The following is a 25,098-nucleotide window of genomic DNA, read 5'->3' as shown; positions in this document are numbered from 1 at the left end:
ACATAATAGATAAATTCTCTACAAGTTCGCTAATTATAAAGTTTTGAATATTAGTAATTTTAAGAGAAATTTTCAAAATTAAAAACGATAATTAATTTCATATCTTTATTCACCACTTTTCTGCTGCTCGTGACAATTGCTGCTGCTCGTATAAACAATTCAAGCTTGATGGATTTGAGTATGTATGAAGAATTAGTGAACCAAAATGTTTCATACGAGTTGTTTGCCGGAATCATCGAAGGATTAGAAAACTCATATTTTCAGATTCGGAAATGATGGGGCCACTTTTTAATGGGGTGCTACAACTTCTAAGGTCTGATTGGACTAAAGAGTTTTTATAAGTAATTGTTGTTGCGAATAGACTGTGAGATCATAATGAATCAAAATTTTCTTCGAAATGCTTCTTTTTGTCTGCCATTATGAGAGTTGATAAATATTTATGAGGCTTGAGTAGATTGAGTTTTTCGAGTTTCGTCTTTTTCAATGATTGTTTTTGTATCGCATATGTTAAAAGCATATATTATTCTATGGTTAAAAGAAAGTTATTGACAATACAAAAAAGTGAAAGAAAATGGCAGTAATAAGTTAGCAAAAGTCGAAAAGGTTTAAAAATGGAGTGCAATTATAAAAAACAAATACATTTTTCAATTCTTTCGACATTTGCAAACTTTCAATCATTTTTGCACGAATTTTATGGTCAATAACTTCTTGTAAAATACTTACCTTTAAACATACTACATAAAAAATTATCGGCCAATCAGTCTGTAGTTTAATGGAAGCAGCAAGCAGTGTTAAAACAAATGAATTAACAAAAAATGTCTAATATTTTTTTTTCCTTTTTTTCCAAGGTTTCGGAGCTGCAAGATTTGCCTGAGGAAATTAAAGCACAGAATCTGGAGATGATGATTGGAGATGTCCAAATCCAGATTGCGAAGGTGCGAGATTTTCCTGAGGAAATGAATGTAGTGAATGTGACGGGAATAAGCCAGAAGAAAGCCAGACAGTTTCTGGTTGGAGTAGTGCTGGTTAGGGGTTACCACGAGGAGGAAAGGCCAGAGGATCACGTCAAGGTGGTGGTGGTAGCGGCATTGGTTTTGAATTTGGTCGATGGGCTGTCGGATCACAGTGGAAAGTTGTTCGTAGAGGCGGATGAGCAGGTAGTGGGAGAAGACTACGAATGCGATCTTGATATCACGGGTGCGTGTAGTTTAATGGAAGCAGCAAGCAGTGTTAAAACAAATTAATTAACAAAAAATGTCTAATATTAATGTTTAGTTCTGTAGCAACTAAAAAATAAATAAGTCAGTGTGGGAAAAAATATCGAATATGGTGGTTGGGATTTAGTTATGCATTGTAAAATTAATCTTTGAATAATAAATCAGTTGAATTTAGTCTTAAGGTGTTGTAGCATCCTTAAAAAGTGCTGGGGAAAACTAACTACTTACGAATCTGGCAACATGGGTTTTCTCATTGGACTCTAAACGATAGTACGTAGCTAAGTAAAATTTTATTTAAAATATTATAGTAAAGCTTTTCCAAACATCTAGGTACTGGTTTGCTGTTACAAATGTGTGTTATACGTCCTAAAAGGGTTTATCAGCCAAAAATATTAATCAGACGATCTTACGATTCTCAAATAACTTTAAAAATTTATAATATGTTAAGCGATGTGATTTTAATAACAATATTCGAACTTATTTTAATAACAGTTTTCAAGCTAATATATTTTAAATCACAAAAAAATTTTAAAATTATTTTTATCTTATCTTATTTCTAAAATATGAAACTCGAGACATCTAGCGACACAACGTCGAAAGTAACAATGACTTAAAGGCATCTGTACGCAAAGTACGGTAGCTTTCCTTTTGCGAACACAAACTGCATTATTATTTATTCACGGATTCTCATTGATTCATTCTCGCTTTACCAAAATGTTTTTTATTTATACCTCGAAATCTCAAAAGACATTTATTAGAATGTCAGAAGTGTCAGAAACCATTCTGAGTGTCTCTAGATAAAAATGCAATTGTGATATAAACAAATTGAATGACAAAATATGAGAATTACATTAACTAGAATTTTATCTACTTTTCTAATATCTACTGTATTATTAATTTTCTGGATTGTATTACGAGAAACAATCAACCAAAATACAGGAATTGTTCGAATATGTAAGCGATCTGAAGAATTTCAGACTGATTTACACGACTTGGCATTCCGGTTAGATGTTACAAATATTTAAAAAAATTAATTATATCTAAAATATTCATTTATTATTTTTTTTACAGAACACATTCAATTTTAACAAAATTTGCCTTGACACATTTCTTATGCTATGGTGCTTTATGGGGGCAAATCAGATTATCAAAAACATTACCTTGGGAAACTGATGTTGAAATTTGTGTTTTAAATGAAGAAATAACGGCTATAGAAGAAGCTCAAATTTACCGAGCTTTCCAGAAAAACGGCCTAATAATTCAATATATATCGTCTGATGGAGTATATACTATAACGGATCCCACATTTGAAGAAGGAAGGATAGAGTTATATGTTTTTGAACTAAATATTATGGTAAAAGTTAATTTTTATATCTAGATACTTATATTTCGTCAGTTTTTTCTCATGATTATCATCAATAGTAATAGGCCGATGACTAGCAAAAAAAGTCTGATTACGACTCCAACCATGCATATTAAATTGTAGTATTTAAACAACAAATACAAAACTTAAAGATATCGTCATTTAACCTCGATTTTGGAGTTCAAAATAAGTTAACAGCCTTGTCTCACAAAGTAATGTACTATAAATAAATTTTATGACTTTCTTAGTATCGGTATTTCTTTATGAAAGAGTTATTGAAAATATTGCGGACTTGTTGTATTAAACGACTTTTTTAGTTGTTAGATATCGGTCTATAATCCTTGCATTTCTTTAACAAATCCGATCGTGAACCCGAACTTAAATCTCCAATCGGGACATGAACCAATCAAGCATTTTCCATTCACTAGAGTCAAACATACGTCACTAATATAACAAGTAAATCCTACATCATTACTGTACGAAATAAAGCATTTGACTAAGGAATAGACTCCCCGTCAGTAGATTTTTATAGGAGCCGGTGGAAAATGTTAGCCTGACTGTGCTTAACAAGGTCATATACATGCGAACTTGTGCTTTTTCGATTTACCCTCATAGAGTGAGGCAGAAGTACCCTACTTCTGGATACCACATTCTCTTTACTTCATATTTGAAAAAATCATGGTATTTTATATTATGAACAATTCCCAGCATTTAATGTTTATTCATAAAAATATTTGAAAAATTTAAATGCGGACTTTCGCCGAAAACTCGTTAATGAGGAAAATAAAGATTATCTTGTGGTTCCGGCCAAAAATTTATTTTGAAATTAACTAGATATTATATTTTGGACGATTTTAAGTATTTTTTGAACCGTGACAATTTTCACGAAACCTCCCCGTTTTTGATATATAAGCATTTAAAAAAAATAAAGTACAAATTTTTGCCAAAAATTTCTTATTAACATAAAATAAAGATTATTTTGTGATTCTGGACAAAAATTTGATTTAAAAACCATATGATATTTAATGACCCCGCCGTTAAAAAGCGACTTTAAATAAATAAATAATAATAATAATAATTTAGACTTTTTGATTCTTGAATTTTTTTTCTTTACGTCATCGTTTTCGATGTATAGGCATTTAAAAAAACGCATCTTTAAGTCTTAATTTCAGCTATACTTAAAAAAAATACATTTTTAATTATTATTTTATTTTTTCAAACGCTTATATATCGAAAATGGTGAGGTAAGATAAAAATTGTCAAAATTGTCCAAAATATAGAGTCATGTCGTTTTCAAATCAAATTTTGGATCACAAAATAATCTTTATATTCACCAAAAACAAGTTTTCTTCAACAGCACGTTTTTTTTTCTTCAAACGTTTATATATCGAAAACGGTGAGATAAGGTAAAAAATATCAAGAATTGAAAAGTGTTTAGAATTGTTCAAAATAAAAAGTTATATAATTTTCACATCAAATTTTTGACCAGAATCATAAAATAATCTTTATTTTCGTTAATAACGAATTTTCGACAAAAATTTGTACTTTATTTTTTTTAAACGCTTATATATCGGAAACGGTAAAGTTTGACAAAAATTGTCACGAGTCAAAAAATACTTAAAGTCGTCCAAAATATAATATCTAGTTAATTTCAAATTAAATTTTTGGCCGAAACCTAAAGATAATCTTTATTTTCCTCAATAACGAGCTTTCGGCTAAAATCCGAATTTTATTTTTTCAAATACTTAATATAAAATACAATAGTTCTTTTAAATGTAAAGTAAAGAGAAAGAGGTGTCCGGAAGTTGGCCTCTTCGGTCCCTCCTTATGGGGGTAAATCGAGAAAGCACAAGTTCGCATGTATATGACTTTATTAAGTATGTATATGACACTTAGGCAAACTTTTTCCATTGGCTCCTACTACTGACGAGGAGTCAATTCCTCAGTTAGACTGTTTTTTCGGTTTTATTTCCTTGATTGCATCTACGAGTAATCTGTTGTGTACAAAGAGTGAGTCTTAGGAAGGTCGATTCGGGCTGTGTGAGACCACTAAAAACTCAATACCCAAGCCCAATTCTAGATTTTTCATTTTCTAGCATTTCTTTTTGGATTAGCTTGTCGAAAAATCAGCTGTGACAGATTCATCTAATAAAACGGAAATATTTTGTTTTTATTCCAGACACAAATGTATAAACGGATTGGTTGGAAACGAAGAGTACTTCCACCAGATTGTAAAGCAATGAAATCACTAGAATGTTTTCCACCTAGATTAATAATGCCACCGCTTCCAAAAAAAGAATTTGGTGGTTATATATTTCCAGTACCAAGAGAAGGTATTGAACTACAAAAGTATCATTATGAATTAAATTGGTGGAAAGAGGTGAAACCAACGAATTGTTTTTAACTTAAAAATCAACCTACTACGTATTTAATATAAGAAAAGCTTTTTACATTTTTACAATAATTACCTCATATACCAAAGTATTAATATATTTATTGTTTTGTTTTTCAAATTAGTTATTAATCCTGAATAGTAATTATGTTTTCTTTAAAAAAAATATATTAGCCATCTTTTTCTAAGATCTTTTTTCAAAAGAATATGTTATACTAAATATTTAAAATACATATTCTCAAAAATTTTAATGATTCTGAACAAAAAACAAGTTGTTAAGCGTTCGCGAGGTAACTTTTTTTTCGTTAATTGATATAACTTGAGTGTATTTAATCCAAAATTTATAAAGGTTAAAAATATTAACAGGGCAGAGCCATGAGCATTGACATGTGAGAGAGTTCTATAAACCAAATAACCCACGGGCGAGCAAATATTTTAAATATGAAAGTAGACTATTGCTGTATCTCGAAAATAAAATTAAAGAAACGAATTCACTCATTGCCACTTTTTGGTACGAAATTAAGCAGGTAAATTTTTTTTTCCCTGTACTTACTTCGGACTCTATTAACTATTCGGAATTTTGTCAGTGGTAACGCCTATAGTTCCAGGAAGTAATTGTCAAAAAATGTAAATATTTTGATACGTACGGGTTACGCAATCATTTGGATAACATCGCCACTACAACGGTACTAAAAATAACTTCAATAATCACACCTACCTAACATAGCTAATAAGTATATGACTTACCTACGTGAATCTGGGTGGTTTATCATGTTATATTTGAATAATTCCAAATGAAAGAATACAAAAATTTACTTGATTTTAATGTATTATTAAACATCAATCATTGAAATTTTTATAGAATATGAATATTTGTTTCTTTATTAAAAATTATTCAATTTTAAAAAGTCTTTTATTTCATTTATATCCTTATCTGAATTCATTGAATCCATATAATATTGTATTGGAGTTATTTATGAACAAAAACTGTGGTATTTGATAAACATAGTTTTAAAAAGTCATTTTTGAAGATCACTTAAGACAATGTATTTATTTCAAACATGGGCTGTATTTGTACAAAGTTATTCACTACAAATTTAGTAAAAAAAACCATCAATAGGAAAACATTTTGTACTGCATGCAGCGATAACGAAGGTTTTACATGACGAAAAAATATATTAACATTATTAGCAATTATGTGAGTTCTAAATGTTTAGAATAAAATCGTTTACTTGAAGCGCAAATAAAGTACCAAGAAAGAGAATCCTCATTTTGACACTCTGATTATTGGCTGGAATGGATTTTAATTTAATAAAAATGCGTAAAATACTCTTCATAGATTTCTCCTTTTCAATAGTATTATATATATTTTTGTAAAAATGTAGTTGTTTCGTTCATAATACTCTATTAGTTTATTAATTCGAAAATTGAATGTCCCTTAAGAATTAAAGCAAATTTACAATCAAAATTTTAAACGACCATTTGATACTTCCATCAAAGCGACTCCTGTGATTTATGATCTTTAGTCACTCATATACGCCTAATGAATCCTTATTTTCGTTTGCCGGTGTAAAGAGGAGAATTGCAGAACTACGTATTTGTTTCTTTGTCAAAAATTATATTCTTATAAAAATAATATAAATTCGTTTTATTTAAATCAATATGATTTTTTTTAATATTATTTAATTTAATCCATATGATACAATCTTGGAGGTGAATATGGACCAAAAAATGAAGTTGTTGATACACCACGTCGTTTATCAAAAGGAGTCGTAATTTCCCGGGTATAATATTTTCTTTCAATAACCTAAAATTAGAATTTACCAATTAACATAGGATTAACTTCAATTTTTTCGTTTAATAAGTTTAAAATCAAGCTCGGGTACTATTATATTATTAATTACCATAACAACAACAGTTATAATACTGTGAATTTGTTTTAAATTAATCTATTGAAATTTAAGTTTAAAATTTGTCAAGCTAATTAAAGTTAATATCTCAGCGTCACAAAAAGGCAAAAATATAACATATGTTTGATTAGCAAGATTTTCAATATTGCTAATCGAAAATCTGTTGTTGTCAAATTATATTATTTTATGACCGTGCTCCTTGTCAATAAAGTGTTATTGTTTCGAATTTGATTTATATGTTTTTGTTGTAAAATTATATTTTTCTCAAGGCGTATTGTTTTCAACAAAATGGTTATTATCAACTTTTATTGTCAAATAATGCAATTTTTATAGCGTACTGTTTGTCAAGAAATCATAAAAAATTGCTAATATTAGTTCTTAAATATCTCTCAATTGAAAGCCTAATAATTATTAGCTCATGTTCTTTTATTAGTGGTAAAAGTGATTACGATATGATGCCATCAATTTACACAAATACATAACATTAGCAACGACGACATCATATCGTGATTGCATCGTGATTAATAAAGGAATCCCATGTTAAATTTAAAATACACTGAGCCAAAATAATAGTACCTTATCAAAAAATCGACTTAAAATAACAGCATTAGAACTACCAGCAGCAAAGGATCTAACATCCAAACAATCAATAAATATTTCGTCACATCCGCATTGTTCAGCTATATTATTTCTAGACTTTTGGCTTGAAGTTCTTATTTTGGAATCTAACAAATCTAATTTTGAGCCAACAACCAAAATAGGAATCTGAGGGAGAAAAAAACATTAAAAAAAAAAAATAATTTGAAATTGAAATACAATAGAAGGATCAGGAAAAGGTTGGAAATTACCTTTACCTGTGTGGAGCCCAAAAAGTTTTCACTATCAAATTCATCATAATGTGAATAATTTTTTCCAAAACTACAACTCTCTGGATTCAATACTTCGGATAGCCATTTTTGTAAATTTTCTTCACTTTTACGATTTGTTAAATCATGAACTAATATCATTCCTGTAATGTAAGCAATTATGATTAAAAAATAGGCAACAAATTTGGAATAGCTTAAGAGTTTTAAATACCATGTGTAGGCGTATAAAACACTGATCTTGCATTTCTATGAGCACTGCTACCTCCTAAGTCCCAAAGTTCAATAAAATATTGTTTTTGAACAGGAGTTCCTTCTCGATATTCATGAAGCTTTACCTCCACAGAGCACCCAATTGTCCAACTGGGAGAACGAATTACTTTATTATGACTTATCAAATGAACTAACGATGTTTTTCCAACCCCTAAAATTACAAATTTTTATAAATAATTCTTAAGTATTACGCGTTGCCTGTTCCAATATTACAGATCATAGCGAACGGTAGCAAATAAAAAAATTTGAAAATATAACATTCCCAAGAAAACTGAATTATTAGAATGAACTGAATCTTCAAAATTCTAAACCATATTCTACTTTCAGATTTGAAATTGCACAGCAAAGCGGGAGAGTAACAGACAATATTTTTACAAAAAATAAAAATTTCACGGATATGTAATAAAGTAAACATAGATTCGCAATTATTTAATCACTTGTAATTAATTCTCTATATATGGGACTCAAATCGAAATAAGATTTAGAATTTGTTTAACTATGAGGTAATTTAAGCCACCCCAAATATATACCAGTCCCTACACTGAAAAATGGATCGGGAATCTGATCTGGTTGCCTCTGTTGTTAAATAGCATATGGGTTAGCGTTAGTTATCTAACTTAAATTTAAAACGAATTCGAAAAAGAGTCGAAAATTCGATATACATAGACATTTACTTGATAGACTGCCTTCTTAAAATATGTAAAAATCCTTACGCCATTTTCCAGTCTAGAATCTTTTATCTATATTATAAACGGCGTCCGAATGCATTTGCGTAACAAAAAAGAACAACCGTTTCTTCATTATTTTTCGAAGTAAATATAATTATTATAAAAGTAGGCTATAAATGTTTTTAGAGGAATTGATGTGAGCTTCCAAATCATAGTCTCGACCCATTTTTGGAGCTAGATACAGTCAAAATTGGCTATAGCAACATTGAAGAGACAAATAATGGTCGTTATAAACGATAAGTACTTTTTTCTAAATACTATTATAATATCGTTTTGAATAACTGAAAAAATATGCACATGTAACAAAAGTAGGTGTGTACATGCGTTGGTCGTTACAACCGATATGTCAATTTATAATTCCAATGAATATTGATCCCAACAGTGGATATGTCGGTATATTCGAGGTTGTTATAGCTGATACATTTATATAATGTTTATATAGGATTCGTACCGAGCCTTTCCATTTCACCATTATAATCGGTTCGTCGTTTTAGTCGATGTCGTTATAATAGGTTTCGACTATATAAGTATAATATTCAAATTGAAGGCTAATGCTCTTATTTTTACCTTTTCCTGTATTAAAAATGGTATATTTAATAAAGAAATTTACAATTTTTACCTGAATCGCCTAAAACAATAACCCGCACTTTATCGATTGCGGCTATGACATTCGAATTAGCCATACTTTTACATTAAAAACATAAAATTGACAACTCAACCACTTGACAGTTGACAACGTTCTTTATTTCAACGATTTCAACATTCCGTTCCAATTTTATGAATCTAATTTAAAACGATGATCAAATCATAGACCTCTATAACCCAAACAAAATTTCTGTTACTTTTTAAGCATATTGTAACCGACTTCTGTCGAACTTAGTAGGCTTGCATATAAATAAATATAAATATTATCAAAGATAATAAGTGAGAACTCTAGGATATTTCGAAATAAAATTCGATTTTCGCCAAAATTTTCTAGATCAATTTTTTGTATTATATAAATACGTAATTCGACCACCAAGTAGTCATCATCAGTATGAATTAGCTAATCATAATTACTCTTATTGCGTATGTTACTCGTTGCTAATTTGGTGGCACATTGCACATCCGCAAACATACAAAAAAAGAGTAATTACGATCAGCTAATTCATATTGATGATGACTACTTGGTAGTCGAAATACGTATTTATATAATACAGAAAATTGATCTAGGAATTTGAAGCAAAAATCGAAATTTAAATAAATAAATGTTTCGAACCAAAAATGGTTTTTTTTCTTTTAGTCGAATGTTACAATATATCACGGATAGTAACAAGTGTAATTATTCATACATGCCATTACATGGTACCATTGGTGGTAAAAATTTGATTTCATTGGATGATCCAGTTATCAACAGTATCTGACAAAATACTATTAAGTACCTACGTGGATGAACCATGGTAGAATACCAGCTAATTTAAAACTACTTGAAAGACTTGAAAATGCTCCTTCGTTTATTATGTTAAAAGCCATTATCAATCTATATTTCTACAATATAAATTGATGACATCTTGTGCCCATTTGTATTTTTGTTATAGGCAGTTATAGGAAGACACAGGCGGTCTATGAGTGAAACCATAGACATATAAATATCGTTAAATGTCTATGAGTGAAACTCAATTTGACATATTGAATCAATATAGGTTATGTTTGTATTTGCTTACCCTTATTGCCCTTGTTTAACAACAGTCGAAAATTCAACAGATAAATAAATACACATAAAATATGAAAACGATTTTCGAATTCTAATGAATTTTGAGACAATATATACGGAATGATAAATAGAATTAAAACATTAGAAAAATTTATTTATTTGAATGAAATTTTAAATTTAATAATATCAAAATGACTGAAGATAGGTTAGTTACAGAAGTACCGAGTAGTTTAAAACAACTTGCTCGATTAGTTGTTAGAGGATTTTATTCTATTGAAGATGCATTAATAATTGATATGCTTGTACGAAATCCATGTAAGTCTTATTATATGTTCCATTTATCGGGAGATGCAAATTGTAATTTTAAGTTTGATACTTAGTCTTAACAGAAAGAATCTTGCATAAGTGAAATGCAAAAGGCCGCAACGTTTTAAATGAAAATTTCAGATATTTTTCTTGGTGTTATATTAAGCCTGATGTACGGTCCAGTAGGGGCGCATTATTGCAAACGTTTCAACTTGTATCCCCAAATATCTCAGAAATCTTCCAGTTATATGCTTTGGGTCTTATTCAAACTTTTGATCAGCCTGATAAGAAAATTTTCATTCAGTTTGACCGAAAAGCCTTTTGAATTTGATTTGTGCATTGTCCTTTCAAACCTATGTTTGAATTTGTTATTACCTAAGTACTTAAATGTTTAATGTCGTTTATTAGGCATGAAAGAAGATGATATTTGCGAGTTACTTAAATTTGAAAAAAAAATGTTGCGTGCAAGAATTGCTGTTTTACGTAATGATAAATTTATACAAGTGCGGCTAAAAATGGAGACTGGAGCTGATGGAAAAGCTCAGAAAGTTAATTATTATTTTATTAACTATAAAAGTTTTGTGAACGTCGTTAAATATAAACTAGATTTAATGCGAAAACGAATGGAAACTGAAGAACGAGATGCTACAAGCCGAGCCAGTTTTAAATGTCCTTGTTGTTTGAAAACTTTCACTGATCTAGAGGTAATTCGAATTAGTGTTTTTAAAAATAAGAAACACATTTCTCATTACTGTCAGAATAATTTAAATTTCATGTTTATTTAGGCCGATCAACTGTTCGATTTTGCTAGCGGAGAATTTCGTTGTACATTTTGTCGAGAAATTGTTGAAGAAGATCAGTCTGCACTACCTAAAAAAGATTCTAGACTTCTTTTAGCAAAATTTAATGAGCAGTTAGAACCCTTATACATATTACTAAAAGAAGTGGAAGGTATCAAACTTGCTCCTGAAGTATTAGAACCTGAACCCGTAGACATAAATACTATTAGAGGTTTGGATAATAAGAAAAATTCACTACTTCGACCACCTGGAGAAGCATGGTCAGGCGAAGCAACTAGAAGCCAAGGTTTTGCTGTGGAAGAAACTCGTGTTGATGTTACAATAGGCGATGATAATATAACACAGAATAATGAAACGCAACGTAAAGAACGTCCTATTTGGATGGTTGAATCAACAGTAATTACTAACGACAGTTCACAAATCGATCTTAATTCAGGTCAAAATAATTCCGATGCCATTTTGGAATCTGCTGCACAGTCTGCAACAGGAGCCATAGGTAGCAGTACAAGTTCTGGAAAAACTGATGACATTATGAGTGTACTATTAGCTCATGAGAAAAAAGGCGCTAATGTTAATAATGCTGTTAAAGGATTACCCGGAGAAGAATCAGATTCTAGTGATGATGATATGAATGAAGTTGGACGATCTCTACAAAATATTGTGGATGATGACATAGGTATTTATAAATTATATAATTTCTTTTTATTTTTAAAAACGAGCATAAATTTTTTTGGAGAAATAGGATAAATTAAAAATCAAAACCAGATCAAACTTTGTATATTTTCTTCGTATATCACATAAAAAACTACTAAGTTGAATCCCAATTTTGTAACAGCCAATAATATTTTTCAGAAAAAAAGTTTGATCTATGTGATCGGTCATAAAGAACAATTAGCGTATTTCCATAAATCCATTTGCCTCCTTATCCGCTCGTCATTGAAAATTTAATAGCAAATTAAAAAGCGACTTGTGACTTGCAAAATGTGGAATCGGTTCATATGTTTTTCATTGTTTTATATTTTAGATCCAATATATTTTAGAAAAAAGTATGTGAATTCGCTAATGGAAGGCTACCGTCTGCTAGTCGGTAAAATCTAAGCAAAGTGGCTGTATAAATATCTAACTTTCTTTCCCTAGTTTTTTTATTAATGTAATGGCTATTGATATCTGTTCGCATTGATAATCAATTAATGTACTTAACATACCCTAATGCGCTAAATACCAGACTGTACGCGGTTACCGAAAATAACAAAAAATTTATAGATATTGGTGTTAGACATTTCCATCCAATAATTTTTTTTTTCATTCTGGCGAAAAATGAAACGAAACTTTAAATTGTTAGCAAGGTTAGGTTATTAGCTTAGATTTGAGGGAGCACCCTCTAATAATAATGTCTATCGGCGGCGCATGTATCACAAGGTGTTAAAACCTTAAACTTGATCATATTTTTGTCAGAGAAAAAAGATTAAAAATTTTCCAACAAGGTTTCTTTTTAGGAAAACTTTTTAATTGTACATTTAATTGACTATCTTGAAAATATTTCAGGTGAAATAGAAAATATGGATTCAGATGAAGATGATAACACACCAACAGTTACTGTTGGTTCTCGAACAATTCCAATTACAGAAGTGAACGATGCTCTTATATCAGAAATGACACCAACAGAAAAAGAAGTGTATATACAAGTTTATCAAGAATATTATTCGCATATGTACGATTAATAATGTGCCTATAAGAGATTAGTTATAGTTGACTTTGTAATTATAATTATTTTGAGTGTTAAAACTGTACTGATTAATTTCTATTATTATATATTTTGAATTAAGAATGTTGTTTTCTTCCAAAATGGTAAAATCGAAAATTATATTAATATTGATTATAGTCAAATATTTTCATTAAACTGCAGAATGGATAAATCACCGTTAAACTTAATTGAATCATATATATGGTATAGAATATTATTAAAATTAAATTATTTTTTTGTCTTCTGTTTTAACAACACTTTTCATTGTGTAAAAATCAACATTTATAGCGTTAATAACCATTTTTAATATTTTTCGAAATAGATATTATTTTTTATTGCTTTGAAAACATTCGTACATGATATGCAAAATCGAATTAAGTAACACTCCAAGTAAATTTTTGAATAGCAAAAATTCAAAAATTATATATTAGAAAGTCTTGACCCAAAATGTTTATGTTGCGCTTACGTTGAGAGATGTAAACTTTTTTATTGGGCTATATTTAAACAACTTTATGTCATCAAAAATGTATCTTGTTTGCAAAAAGTGAGAAGTGGAATAACAAAAAAATAAATTTTTTGCATTGTTTATTTGAAGTGCTAAGAGGGAAGAACATTCTATAGCCACAGACACATTAAACTGAGATATTTGCAATTAAAGGTTTTAAATCTCCTAAAAATGTACTTTTGATAGTAAATTAAAGGCAAAATCCGTTAATTTACTTTTGAAATATATTTTTTAACATTGTCAAATACAAAAAATGAAAACCTTTATCTAATTTGAAGAAAATTACAAGAATTTGAGCTAAACCAGAAATTATATGCAAAAATGCTATCCACAAAATACAGGTAATTGGCATTCGCCCGGAAAAAATTTATGGATTTTTTTTAGGTTGATTAGTTTTTTAAGCTTTTTGAGTAATTTGATAGATAAAAGATCTCTTGATATTTTTTCGTAAAGCTAGCCTTTTCGAATTACATGGTGTTTAATGTTGGAAAAACTAAAAAATGGTCATTTTCTAGGGTGAATAAAATGCAAAAAATAGGAAGTTCATCACTTTTCAAACATTATGAACAAATTTTAAATATCCTTTACAAAATCCTGAAGAGATAATTCTCTTGTAAGACCTTAATTTTATATCACTATATATAGTGTACGTTAGTCGTATAAGACCATGGGCATTGAAGGTTTTAAACTGACTTTGACTTGAGAGAATGTTACTGCACTAGCTACGCTCGTTTGTGCAAAAAGAATTTCTCCGTAGCGTTCTACCTTTGTTCTATAAAAGCACATTTTCAGATTAAAAAACTGATAAATGTTGTTTAGCATGTTATTTCCCTACTTTCTACCCCCTTTAGCATAGACAATTACAGCATCTTCTAAAAGTACAACACAAGGTGTAATATATTAAGAAAAAACATATTTATTGCTTAAATAAAGTATCATGTACCCAGCGTGTTTCAGATGGAGTTAGTTAGATGTTGGATCGAATTAATTTGTTCCTGCGGTTCCACGACCCACTCACCCTAGAGGTCTATTGGTATGTTTGTATAGACGCGCAGCCATTTATATATTCATTAAAATGAAATCAACACCAATTTAAATTAACAATGAACTGTTATTATTTATAATACTATAACATATCATTAATTAAAAATATCATCATAAATTACTAAATCTCGTTTATCACGGTGATTGCCTTTTTGTGAATTACTTGCTGCAGCAATAGACCATGTCGATGAGGATGTTGCATCATTAATAGGCTCAATTTGTGGCTGCCTTCTTGCAAATGAAACATTTAATTGTATACCAGACGTCATACTTCCATCAAATTCAGTTATTGCTCTTTCTGCATGTTCAACTTTATCAAAAGTTATAAATCCTCGATTTTTTTCAATTTCCATTGATATATTTACGATATTTCCAATATTACTAAAATGTTTTCGGAGATACTCTTCAGTGATTTGATAACCAGAAACGTAAATTGTATTTCCATGTCGTGGTTTATCGGCTTCTTTACGTTTTTCAGTAATCCCACGTTCCTCACGATCACGTTGACTTACAAATGAATCATACAAATTCTTATTTTTGATTCGTGGCGGTCGATTTTCAGGCGATTCAGGATCGCCATTTTCTAATTGTGTTGCGGAAAACGGTTGATAGCTACTTAAAGTTTTATCAGTAATCAATTTACGTTCTAATCCTCTAGGTCGTTTGAAGGCTTGATCCGAACTTTTTTGTGGTTTTGATATTGGATTTATTGCCCCAGACTTAATTAATTTTTTTGCAACTTCACGAGCATCTCTAGCTTCCGCTGGTCGTTTTGGTATTATTGGTTTTTCTGGTTCAGGTTTTGGAGCTTTTAAATCTTGTACTGCTTTTCGTTTTTTCTTTAGTTTTTGATATTTTGCTTGTAACATCAATTCTTCTTCGGTTAAATTTGACGGGAAATGTATGTAAACCATATTGTCTTTTATTAATTTTACTTTAATAAAGAATAATTAAAATAAGTATTTTTTCTTGTATTATTTACAAACATAAGTTTGACATTTGCATTGTTTCGTACACAAATTGTTTCTTAAGACAGTAGCGTCATGCAGCGGCATTATCAACATACTACTCATGAAGGTTATAAATACTACTCATGATTAAACCCTATCCCTATATGTTATAAATATAAAAGTAAGGATGTTTGTTTGTTTGTTTGTTACGCTTTCACGGAAAAAATTAATGAATATATTTGAATGAAACTTAACAATAATGTAGCTCATACATCAGAATAACACATGAGCTATAATTAAAAAATATATATATATATATATATATTTTTATTAGTTAAAAAATTAAATAGGGAATATTCGAAATTTAAATTTGGTTCAAATATTTTTCTTCCTTTACTTAAACTTAAATGACTGGACATTTCAACTAAACCATTATTTTAGTAATTCATATCTTTTTAATTACTTAAAATTAATTAATAAAAGTACAAATTCAGTGAGGGCATTTAAAAATTTTTAAAACGGAAATTCAAATTTTTATACGGACGTGACATCATAGAACGGGCTTGTCCAATTTGTTGACATTCTGTATGATATTATTTACTTACATTTTATATGATATTTCATTAAATTATACTATTCTACGACATTTTATTAGAAAACTTAATAATAACGAGTGTAAATTCTGTGTTGTAAATTCATTTTTTTAAAGTGTAAATTATACATTGAACTGTCACCAATTGACAGATCACGTACTTATACGTCATCAACTTAAATACAGCATTTTTAAGCATTATTTATATTTTTTACTTTGTTATAACGGTGTAAACAATGAATTCAAAATATAAAAAAATACATGAATATTCCCTATTTGACATTACCATAAATTTCAGATTTCTGTAAAAATAGTCAATATAAAAATTTCATGGCCATCTTTTCTGATATACTCAATGAATTATGACTATTTTACATTTAAATAAATGGAAAACCGTACATATATTTTACCTGTGTAAAACAATCATAATTTCGAATGTTATAAAAAGGGGATAAGTGAAAGCAAGAGAGGTGGAGGATATAACACGGTGGTTTTAATCAATATTTACTTCAAACCCAGCGAAGCGGTGGGTATCACTCTAGTGGCTATATAAAAATTATATGCAAACAATGTATACCAAGATATATCGACAAACATATGTTTATCTGTGTGATTATATATCTTTGTCTGGTGTCATTTTTAAGTTCATTTTTACTGAACTCTAAACAATTTTCAAACACTTGCAAAGTTTTAAATTATCAATTTAATTAAAATGGAAAATAGTTCATTTAAAGATAAAATTGATCCTTTATTGATCAATGAAGAAAACAACATTAAACATGAACAAGATTTAAATAAAGAAACACTGAACGAAAATGTTCAAATGGAAAAAAGTGATTTACTGACACAGGTTTTAATTAAAGAAGAAATAGGCATGGAAAATGTTATAATTAAAGAAGAAAATGTTATCATGGAATATCAACCAATTTATAATGAAAATGAAAAGTTGAAACACCATAAGTTGAAAGTAGGTGAAAAATTAAATGAAATTAATTCAAAACCACTAGAAAAGCTTTTTCCATGTGACTTTTGTGGTAAAACATTTAAAAAGAAGTGTAATTTAAATATCCATGAACGAACTCACAAGGAAAAATCATATCCATGTGATTTTTGTAATAAAAAATTTTCGCGTCAAGATAACCTTATGTTACATAAAAGAATTCATACCGGAGAAAAACCATTTTCATGTGAAATTTGTGGTAAATCATTTTCTCAGCCTCGACGTTTAAGTCAACATAATCGAATCCACACTGGTGAAAAACCATTTTCTTGTGAAATTTGTAATAAAAAATTTCGTGATCATAGTAATTTAATTGAACATAAACGAACCCATACCGGAGATAAACCATTTTCTTGTGAAATTTGTAATAAAAAATTTCGTTATCAAAGTAATTTCAGTGAACATAAACGAAGACATACTGGTGAAAAACCATTTTCATGTGATGTGTGTGATAAAACATTTTCTCAGTTGCAAGGTTTAGTTCAGCATAAAAGAATCCATACTGGTGAAAAACCATTTTCTTGTAATATTTGTAATCGAAAATTTAGTTGGCGTGGTAGTTTTATTGTACATAAACGGTCTCATACTGGTGAAAAACCATTTTCATGTGAAGTTTGTGATAGAAAATTTACTAATTCACGTAGTTTAACGAAACATAAAAGGATTCACATCCAAGGCGATGAAGTATTTGAAGAAGAAAATGATTTAATTAAAAAAGAAATACTTGAAATTGATGAAAACCCTTTTTTACTTGGGTTAGAAAATGAAAAATTTGTGAAAAATGAAATTATTGCAGAAGAAAATAAAGAAAAATTAAATGTGGAGCAAATATTGATTAAAGAGGAAGCATTAGAAGAAAAGAATACAATTACAGATGAGGATGAAACCACTAAATTGGAGGTTAAAACAATAAGCCAAAAAATTAAAAAATTTTCCTGTGCTTTTTGTAATAAAACATTCACTCTGCGAAGTAATTTAATTGCTCATCAATGCACTCATACCGCTGAAAAACCATTTCCATGTGTAATTTGTGGTAAATCGTTTTCTCAGTCTCGACTTTTAATTCGACATAATCGAATCCATACTGGTGAAAAACCATTTTCTTGTGAAATTTGTGATAAAAAATTTCGTGATCAACGTACTTTAATCGACCATAAACGAACTCATACCGGGGAAAAACCGTTTTCTTGTGAAATTTGTGGTAAAAAATTTACACAACAAAGTGGATTAAAACGACATAAAAGACTGCACACGGGAGAAAAACCATTTTCATGTAATGATTGTGGTAAAAAATTTTCCTGTGGAAATAATTTAAAAGACCATAAACGAATTCATACTGGTGAAAAACCATTTTCATGTGATGTGTGTGATAAAACTTTTTCTCAGTTGCAAGGTTTAATTCAACATGAAAGGATCCATACTGATGAAAAACCATTTGCTTGTAATATTTGTGATCGAAAATTTAGTTGGCGAAGTAGTTTTATTGTACATAAACGGTCTCATATGGATGAAAAATCATTTTCATGTGAAACTTGTGATAGTAAATTTACAAATTCAAATAGTTTAACGAGACATAAAAGAATTCACAGCCAAGGTGATGAAGTATTTGAAGAAGAAAATGATGTAATTAAAGAAGAATTACTCGACATTGATGAAAACCCTCTTTTACTTGGGCTAGATAATGGATAAAAAAAAGTTCAAATAAACGTTCTAGCTGATTTAATTTTGTACATTTTTGTTTTTCTTTCGATCTTCTAGCTTTAAAATTGACCGATGTATGCCAATTTTAATCTGGTGCATTTTTTGATTATTTTATCAAATGAAAAGGATCCATTTTGTAAACCGTTAGAGATAAAACAAAAATTTAAATATAAAATTTATATCTTATAAAAAAATAAACAACTTTTGTTTGGGATATCTTTTCGTAAACTATCACTTTTTACCCGGGAGGATGTTCAGAAAATACTTGACCGCAAGGACCAAAAAACCCGCAGATCTATGCTAACTCGACCCCATTAAAGGCATGACCAACCCATGGATCATAGGATGGATGCAATCACAGGGTGAACGCACCAGTCAACGAGTTTTTTTTCCTTGCATTCACCGTATGATAGTGTCCACACTGTTACACACTGTTAGAATGGGTCTGTGAGTTTCTTAGCACTGCGTTCCGCTGTTTGGACGCCCACCATGTGCTCCACAGACTTGTCATGTCATTAATGGGACCGAGTTTTCCAATCAAGAATAATATACGAGTGTTTCGGGGAGTTGAATCACCTAGCACTGCTCAACACTGATCATCAGTCAGACTGATCTGAGTTCCGGGTCACTCTGACATTAAAGGGAATGAAGCAGCAGCTCGTTGGCACGAGAGAGATCATCTTTAACGCCCCTTTCACCTGAGACTGGCATACCCATAGCAAGATGCTCTGTAATTTACCGAATCAAAGAATGGTTACGACAAGCCCATCTTGATTACTGGGACTTTGAGCAGGGCCTGCGACAGGCCAAACTGTATATAACCACAGCTAAGCCATTCGACTGTGCTCGTCTGAAACTGACTAGAGCACAGTTGAGAAGGGTGGTGGGACTCTTGACTAGACACTGTCGATTGAACTATCGCAGAGGATTATTGGTCTAGGTGCGAAGGACCCACTTGTGGTATCCCTGTTTTGTCTGTAGGTTTTTTGGCCTTTGCGTTGAGGAATTCAATTTGAATAAGTGGAATTGTTAAACAATATTTATTATTTTATATAACAATATAATATAATTTTTGATCTATTACACATCCTCCACAAATTTTGTTATCATATCATTTAATTCATCCGCATACTTTAAATGTGCCATCCGGAGAAATATGCAATCAAAAAAGAAAGTAATTTTAAAATTCCTAATTTTCAGTTTTCGTGACTCCAAAAAACTATAGGTGGCACTGTAATGGCAGTTGAAGTGAGTATGAACCATGGTAAAATGATGACAACGTATGTTCTTATGCAGGAGCAGGTGTGCATAAAATATTAAACTAGAGAATGCCGTGGCCCAAAACTTGCGATATAATGAATAAGAGAGAAGACTGCCAGTGAGTTCCCCTGTGTCCTTGTCTAATCTATATGTCATTATGGCTACATATTGCTTACATTATTGGAGAACCACAAAATTTCTATGCATCATATGATTATGACAACGACACAGAGGAACTCTGAACTGGCAGTCTTCTCTCTCAATCATCATATCGCATCCACTTACAGGCTATCAGATCCTTCGCGTTCTCTATGTATAGTATTCTATGCAGGTGTATAACAGTGCTCTCTCACTCCTGTCACCAACTAGCCGCCATACTTGTAATAACATAGAATATTAAACATTCTATGAATAATAATGTGTTTTTATCTCGAGTAGCTTGAAATCAAAATCATAATCGATATTAAATAATGTTGAAGAAATATAATTTACAAAATGAAGAATAAATATTATATTATACAAAATTTAAGTCTTGAAACGTAATATTTCGATTTCCAATTTTAACAGAAGGACTTTAATTGTAGAACTATACTTTGTGGATTTCTTTGTGAAATTCTCCTCAAAACTTAACAGTCCTTTTTCTAGGATATGAAGAAATAAAACTTGCAACTTTCTTTGCTTAGTTCCCACGTTTAAACATTTAAATATATTTTAAATTTTTAATATATTAAAAAATATGGTGGACTAGCAAAGAAAATTGGAAGTTTTATTTCTTCCAATCCTAGAAAAAGGACTGTTAAGTTTTTTCTAGTGCATATTTTGCTTATAAAACATACTATCCCATTATGTAAGGTATCACACCCGTCTTCCGTTTTATTTTTTTTTTTGTAAGATTTAGAGCAAAAATTTATTACCCAACACGCATATATGCAGAAAGAGACAAAATGCAAGAAAATATTTGAGGTTGATTAAATAGAACATTGCTAATATAAATCGCTTTTTAGTCAATCGCAAGATGAAATTGTGCGTTCACTGTTTTTGGATTGAGTCCGTATCCGTTATGGCAGAATAATATTAAACATAGAAGCAAAAATTAATGTTCCCCGAATTAACAGATATGATTGTTTAAAAAGAAAAGTTTATCTAAAATTTAATTAAATAGGCGGAATTTATCAACAGAGGAAGTTACAGATGTGTTAAAAATATATTCTTCCAAACTGATGTGTAATCCAATATAGTATAAGAGCCAGCACCTTTTTTGGCTAGACTACAAATCGCCTAATACACCTATTCTACTAACCCCAAATTATAGGAGCGGTAAACCAGACTTTGAAAGCCTTACACCAGGGATTATCACAGAGGCAACAAAAAAACTGCAAATTAAATGTCACCAAACCGTCTGATTTTCAGTTATAAGTTTTAGCCAATGTACATAGCATCAGTTCATTTTATTAGGATAAAAATAATTAGGTATATCAATTTTTTAATTGTTCGATTTAAGCATTTTGAAAATATCAATTTTTTGATTTAAGAACTTTGAAAAAATAATTATTCAAAATTTTCTATCCTTTTTCATGTTAAACTTAGGAAGACTAAAAAATTGAGTAGCAGATACTTTTGGTGGGACTAAAACTATTATTGACGACCTTTACATCATACAAATCTTAAAATAAAGTATACTTAACATCATATTACCCAAACAGATTGGATTTCCGCGTATATGTTTCTCAGAACTAAAACAATATGTCACTCCTTCAACCTGTTTTGTCCATTTCATTCCATTGAAAAAGCCTACATGCAACGGCGGCCTGTCTCTTTCGAAGGTGTGAGAGAGGGGGTGGAATGGGCCAAAGAATCTGATGATCAGACACATTGTTTTGTTTTAAAGGAACATGTAGGCGACAATTTGACCAGTTAAGCTGGGGTTTATCGTATTGCTTAAAGTATCTTATATATATGAAATACCATATATATATGAAATAAATCAAGGTAAAGTAAGTTTAGTCCCAAGTTTGTAACATTTGAAAATATTGATGCTACCAACAAAATTTTGGTATAGGTGTTCATAAAATCACCTAATTAGTCCATTTCTGGTTGTCTGTCCGCCTTTCTGCCTGGATGCACGATATCTCAAAAACGAAGAAATATCAAGATGAAATTTTTATACCGTGCTTAGAACGTAAAAAGTGAGGTCGAGTTTGTAAATGAGAAACATAGATCAATTAGGTCTTGGATTTGTCGGACCCAACTTGTAAATCGTTTGAGATAGAACAAAAGTTTAAATGTAAAAAATGTTCCTTTCAAAAAAATAAACAACACTTGTTTCGTAAACATCAATGTTTACGAATGAGGGCGCAAATTATATAGTACGTTTTATAAGGGAATATCAGTTGTATCAGTTTTTACTTTCATGACGTAAAAAAAAAAACGATTGCGTAATCAACACTGTCTATACATGGTATTTCAACAATTACCTCAATAAATTGTTTGTTTTCACTTGTTTATTTTAAAATTTGTATTTAAGAATCGGCCAATAAAAAATTTTAGCCTGACCAAAAACATATATTTTATAAAATAAGAAAGAATTCACCCGGAACAAAAGAAAAGATGTCTGCCAGCTCTTGGTCTATACGATACAATACCAATGCTGTTAAGCCCTACAGCCAGACAAATGCGTTGACTATTATTATACGAAATGTTGATTATACAGCTGACTAACCACTTCTAATGTTTATGTATCACCAAGTTTATGTATTCCAGAGTTCTAAATAATAATTTCTATACTTTACATAATACATTTGCAGTTACAAATTAAAAATGAGACGAATAAGTTGGAAAAGTAAACGCATAGGCATAATTTGCTTTGTTATTTTTATAGTATATTTATGTTTACGTTTAACGAAACAAACTATTAGTACAAGTGCTGTTTTTTCAAATACAAAACCCGTTGATGTTTGGGAGTTTGTGGCTGATTTTAGTAATATGAAAAGTTTAAATCCAACAATGTAAGTCAAAGAAAGTTATTTAATTTAATTTATGAATGTACAGAAATAATTAATTTCTTTTATAGTAAAGATTTCAATATTTTATCAGAAGAAGGAAACTTTGATGAATGGAAATATTCTGTGGAATACAAAGAATTATTATCTCATTGGCCATACACGGAAAACATTAATATTGGTCACTTTATAGTGAGCCCCAGTGGAATAGATTATGTTATTAATTCAACCCATAAAACATGTTTTTTGAATGGATTTTTTTGTTGTAAGATCTATATTTTTACCTTTATTTCATTTTATGAATTATTAAAAAAAATTTTTTATAGTAAACTCAAAAGGCGAATTTCGATTTTCACCATCAACTCATGGCACGAGATGTGTGGAAAAAGTTACATTTGAATGCCCTGCTATATTTTCATCGTATTGTAAACGTGAGGCTGAATTTCAACGTCAAGCTATTATGGACAATTTAAGAATACAATTTAATCCGAATTCCTTTTAATTCTTTCCCCTTTAAACATTTGTAATGACTTACTTAATTAAGATTAATTGATGTGATAATACTTTTTTTTTTTTTTTTTTTTATAAATATTGCAGTAATAATACTTGTTATGATGATATTTGATTACTTTTTTGTCAGTGTAATTTTAAATCAATTTTTAGATTGCAAAAATAAAAAGTAAGTTAATTTTATTATATTAATGAAAAATAGTGTGCATTAAATTTTGTTTTTCAGCTACTTATGAGAACCAAGTTACAGTGTTCTAATTTAACAAAAAACAATTCTGTAAATTGCACAGAAAATAATTTAGAACTGAACAAGTTGGAAGTAAATCTGTATGTTAAAAATGTCTGATTTTATTTAAATAAAGCAGCGAGTATAGCTGAAGAATAGGGTGTCACCCTGTAAAAAAAACTTAAATTTATGTGTTTTTAAAGCTATTTTTTAAAATATCACAATGGAAATGTCATTACCTGACACTATGTCTTTTTTGGAAATTAAATATTAAACAAATATCATGCAAATATCGATGAAAACTCACCCATGTGGCCCATGGTACAATATCGTATTGTACCATTGGTCATATACTAATGGATCTAGAATCCCCTACTTCCGATTGTACGAGTTTGTATATACTTTATACATGCGCGCGCAACGCACACACAATATTTTACATTTGTATGTAATAGGTTATATTATGGTCGATTCTTTGAACATCGGTTAGCTATGCGCTACAATGCACGATATGAATATTGTTATATATATGAATATTGTTATATTGATTACTTGGTTCGAATCCAGCAGCAACCAAATTTTAAAAAAAAGGTATTATCATATCTAACTCTATTGGATTTTTCATCTATTTCATTTTTGTTATCTTGAACGTTTCTAATTTTATTTTTTTTATAACTCTGTAGTGTTTTTAGAGTTTGTCCACTATAGAGAAGTTGGTTAGGCTTTGAAGTTTTTAGCCCTTGCGTTCAAAAATGGGACACTATCACTATTACAGAAAACGGACATATTATTCTAAACTATATATAAAACTTCAAGTAAGAATTTGACATGTATATATAACAAATAGATAGATTTATATGGCTTAAAATAAAATTTATGGCGTAAAACAGCGCCTCAGTGAGAGTGACTGGGAACTAAATAAAATCATACAACGCATAAGTTATATTTTCTAGTAAGTTATTTGGTGGCGCTAGTATATAACTTCAAATTCAGAACAATTTCAATATACATAAGACTCTATT

General features: G+C 29.8%; 6 protein-coding genes across 8 annotated transcripts; 4 read left to right on the top strand and 2 right to left on the bottom strand.

Annotated features, from left to right (window-relative positions):
- The first annotated feature begins 1,968 nt into the window (after nt 1–1,968).
- LOC123290845 lies at nt 1,969–5,766 on the top strand. The gene is made up of 3 exons (XM_044871191.1): nt 1,969–2,220; nt 2,289–2,571; nt 4,760–5,766. The coding sequence occupies exons 1-3, from the start codon at nt 2,057–2,059 to the stop codon at nt 4,982–4,984; spliced, it is 672 nt and encodes a 223-aa protein (XP_044727126.1). The 5' UTR covers nt 1,969–2,056; the 3' UTR covers nt 4,985–5,766.
- A 500-nt stretch (nt 5,767–6,266) lies between these two features.
- On the bottom strand, nt 6,267–9,493 carry LOC123290844 (rab-like protein 3). Of its 2 annotated transcripts, none has more exons than XM_044871188.1 (5): nt 9,366–9,493; nt 7,960–8,169; nt 7,731–7,891; nt 7,459–7,647; nt 6,267–6,779 (listed from the first exon to the last, which is right to left on the bottom strand). In XM_044871188.1, the coding sequence occupies exons 1-5, from the start codon at nt 9,427–9,429 to the stop codon at nt 6,660–6,662; spliced, it is 744 nt and encodes a 247-aa protein (XP_044727123.1). In that variant the 5' UTR covers nt 9,430–9,493; the 3' UTR covers nt 6,267–6,659. The 2 variants fall into 2 exon arrangements, with proteins under 2 accessions (XP_044727123.1, XP_044727125.1); XM_044871190.1 differs by having other exon boundaries at nt 7,737–7,891.
- Nucleotides 9,494–10,474: 981 nt separating this feature from the next.
- LOC123290842 (general transcription factor IIE subunit 1) lies at nt 10,475–13,325 on the top strand. 2 transcript variants are annotated; one of them, XM_044871186.1, is made up of 4 exons: nt 10,475–10,754; nt 11,154–11,449; nt 11,531–12,221; nt 13,100–13,325. In XM_044871186.1, the coding sequence occupies exons 1-4, from the start codon at nt 10,631–10,633 to the stop codon at nt 13,264–13,266; spliced, it is 1,278 nt and encodes a 425-aa protein (XP_044727121.1). In that variant the 5' UTR covers nt 10,475–10,630; the 3' UTR covers nt 13,267–13,325. The 2 variants fall into 2 exon arrangements, with proteins under 2 accessions (XP_044727121.1, XP_044727120.1); XM_044871185.1 differs by having other exon boundaries at nt 13,091–13,325.
- Nucleotides 13,326–14,933: 1,608 nt separating this feature from the next.
- On the bottom strand, nt 14,934–15,873 carry LOC123290843 (negative elongation factor E). The gene has a single exon (XM_044871187.1). It carries the CDS (start codon nt 15,750–15,752, stop codon nt 14,934–14,936), a length of 819 nt encoding a protein of 272 aa, XP_044727122.1. The 5' UTR covers nt 15,753–15,873.
- A 1,330-nt stretch (nt 15,874–17,203) lies between these two features.
- On the top strand, nt 17,204–19,069 carry LOC123305356 (zinc finger protein 184-like). The gene has a single exon (XM_044887052.1). It carries the CDS (start codon nt 17,204–17,206, stop codon nt 19,067–19,069), a length of 1,866 nt encoding a protein of 621 aa, XP_044742987.1.
- Nucleotides 19,070–22,946: 3,877 nt separating this feature from the next.
- On the top strand, nt 22,947–23,916 carry LOC123290846. The gene is made up of 3 exons (XM_044871192.1): nt 22,947–23,346; nt 23,412–23,605; nt 23,667–23,916. Exons 1-3 carry the CDS (start codon nt 23,159–23,161, stop codon nt 23,840–23,842), a joined length of 558 nt encoding a protein of 185 aa, XP_044727127.1. The 5' UTR covers nt 22,947–23,158; the 3' UTR covers nt 23,843–23,916.
- The last annotated feature ends 1,182 nt before the right edge of the window (nt 23,917–25,098 follow it).

Source organism: Chrysoperla carnea, chromosome 1 (assembly GCF_905475395.1).
Source record: "Chrysoperla carnea chromosome 1, inChrCarn1.1, whole genome shotgun sequence".
Lineage (NCBI taxonomy): Eukaryota > Metazoa > Arthropoda > Insecta > Neuroptera > Chrysopidae > Chrysoperla > Chrysoperla carnea.
Note: the sequence above shows the minus strand (reverse complement) of the source record. Positions and strands in the feature narration are given on the sequence as shown.

What these genes read in the sequence shown, in the direction of transcription:
- LOC123290845 (XM_044871191.1), top strand. Translation starts at nt 2,057, where the DNA reads ATGAGAATTACATTAACTAGAATTTTATCTACTTTTCTAATATCTACT. An exon ending in TTACACGACTTGGCATTCCG is followed by an intron (nt 2,221 to 2,288) that starts GTTAGATGTTAC and finishes TTTTTTTTACAG; the next exon opens with AACACATTCAATTTTAACAA. An exon ending in TTTTTGAACTAAATATTATG is followed by an intron (nt 2,572 to 4,759) that starts GTAAAAGTTAAT and finishes TTTTTATTCCAG; the next exon opens with ACACAAATGTATAAACGGAT.
- LOC123290844 (XM_044871188.1), bottom strand. Translation starts at nt 9,429, where the DNA reads ATGGCTAATTCGAATGTCATAGCCGCAATCGATAAAGTGCGGGTTATT. An exon ending in TATTGTTTTAGGCGATTCAG is followed by an intron (nt 8,170 to 9,365) that starts GTAAAAATTGTA and finishes TTGTAATTTTAG; the next exon opens with GGGTTGGAAAAACATCGTTA. An exon ending in TAAGTCGATTTTTTGATAAG is followed by an intron (nt 6,780 to 7,458) that starts GTACTATTATTT and finishes TTCTAATTTTAG; the next exon opens with GTTATTGAAAGAAAATATTA.
- LOC123290842 (XM_044871185.1), top strand. Translation starts at nt 10,631, where the DNA reads ATGACTGAAGATAGGTTAGTTACAGAAGTACCGAGTAGTTTAAAACAA. An exon ending in TATGCTTGTACGAAATCCAT is followed by an intron (nt 10,755 to 11,153) that starts GTAAGTCTTATT and finishes GTCGTTTATTAG; the next exon opens with GCATGAAAGAAGATGATATT. An exon ending in AAACTTTCACTGATCTAGAG is followed by an intron (nt 11,450 to 11,530) that starts GTAATTCGAATT and finishes ATGTTTATTTAG; the next exon opens with GCCGATCAACTGTTCGATTT.
- LOC123290843 (XM_044871187.1), bottom strand. Translation starts at nt 15,752, where the DNA reads ATGGTTTACATACATTTCCCGTCAAATTTAACCGAAGAAGAATTGATG.
- LOC123305356 (XM_044887052.1), top strand. Translation starts at nt 17,204, where the DNA reads ATGGAAAAAAGTGATTTACTGACACAGGTTTTAATTAAAGAAGAAATA.
- LOC123290846 (XM_044871192.1), top strand. Translation starts at nt 23,159, where the DNA reads ATGAGACGAATAAGTTGGAAAAGTAAACGCATAGGCATAATTTGCTTT. An exon ending in AAAAGTTTAAATCCAACAAT is followed by an intron (nt 23,347 to 23,411) that starts GTAAGTCAAAGA and finishes TTTCTTTTATAG; the next exon opens with TAAAGATTTCAATATTTTAT. An exon ending in TTTGAATGGATTTTTTTGTT is followed by an intron (nt 23,606 to 23,666) that starts GTAAGATCTATA and finishes AATTTTTTATAG; the next exon opens with TAAACTCAAAAGGCGAATTT.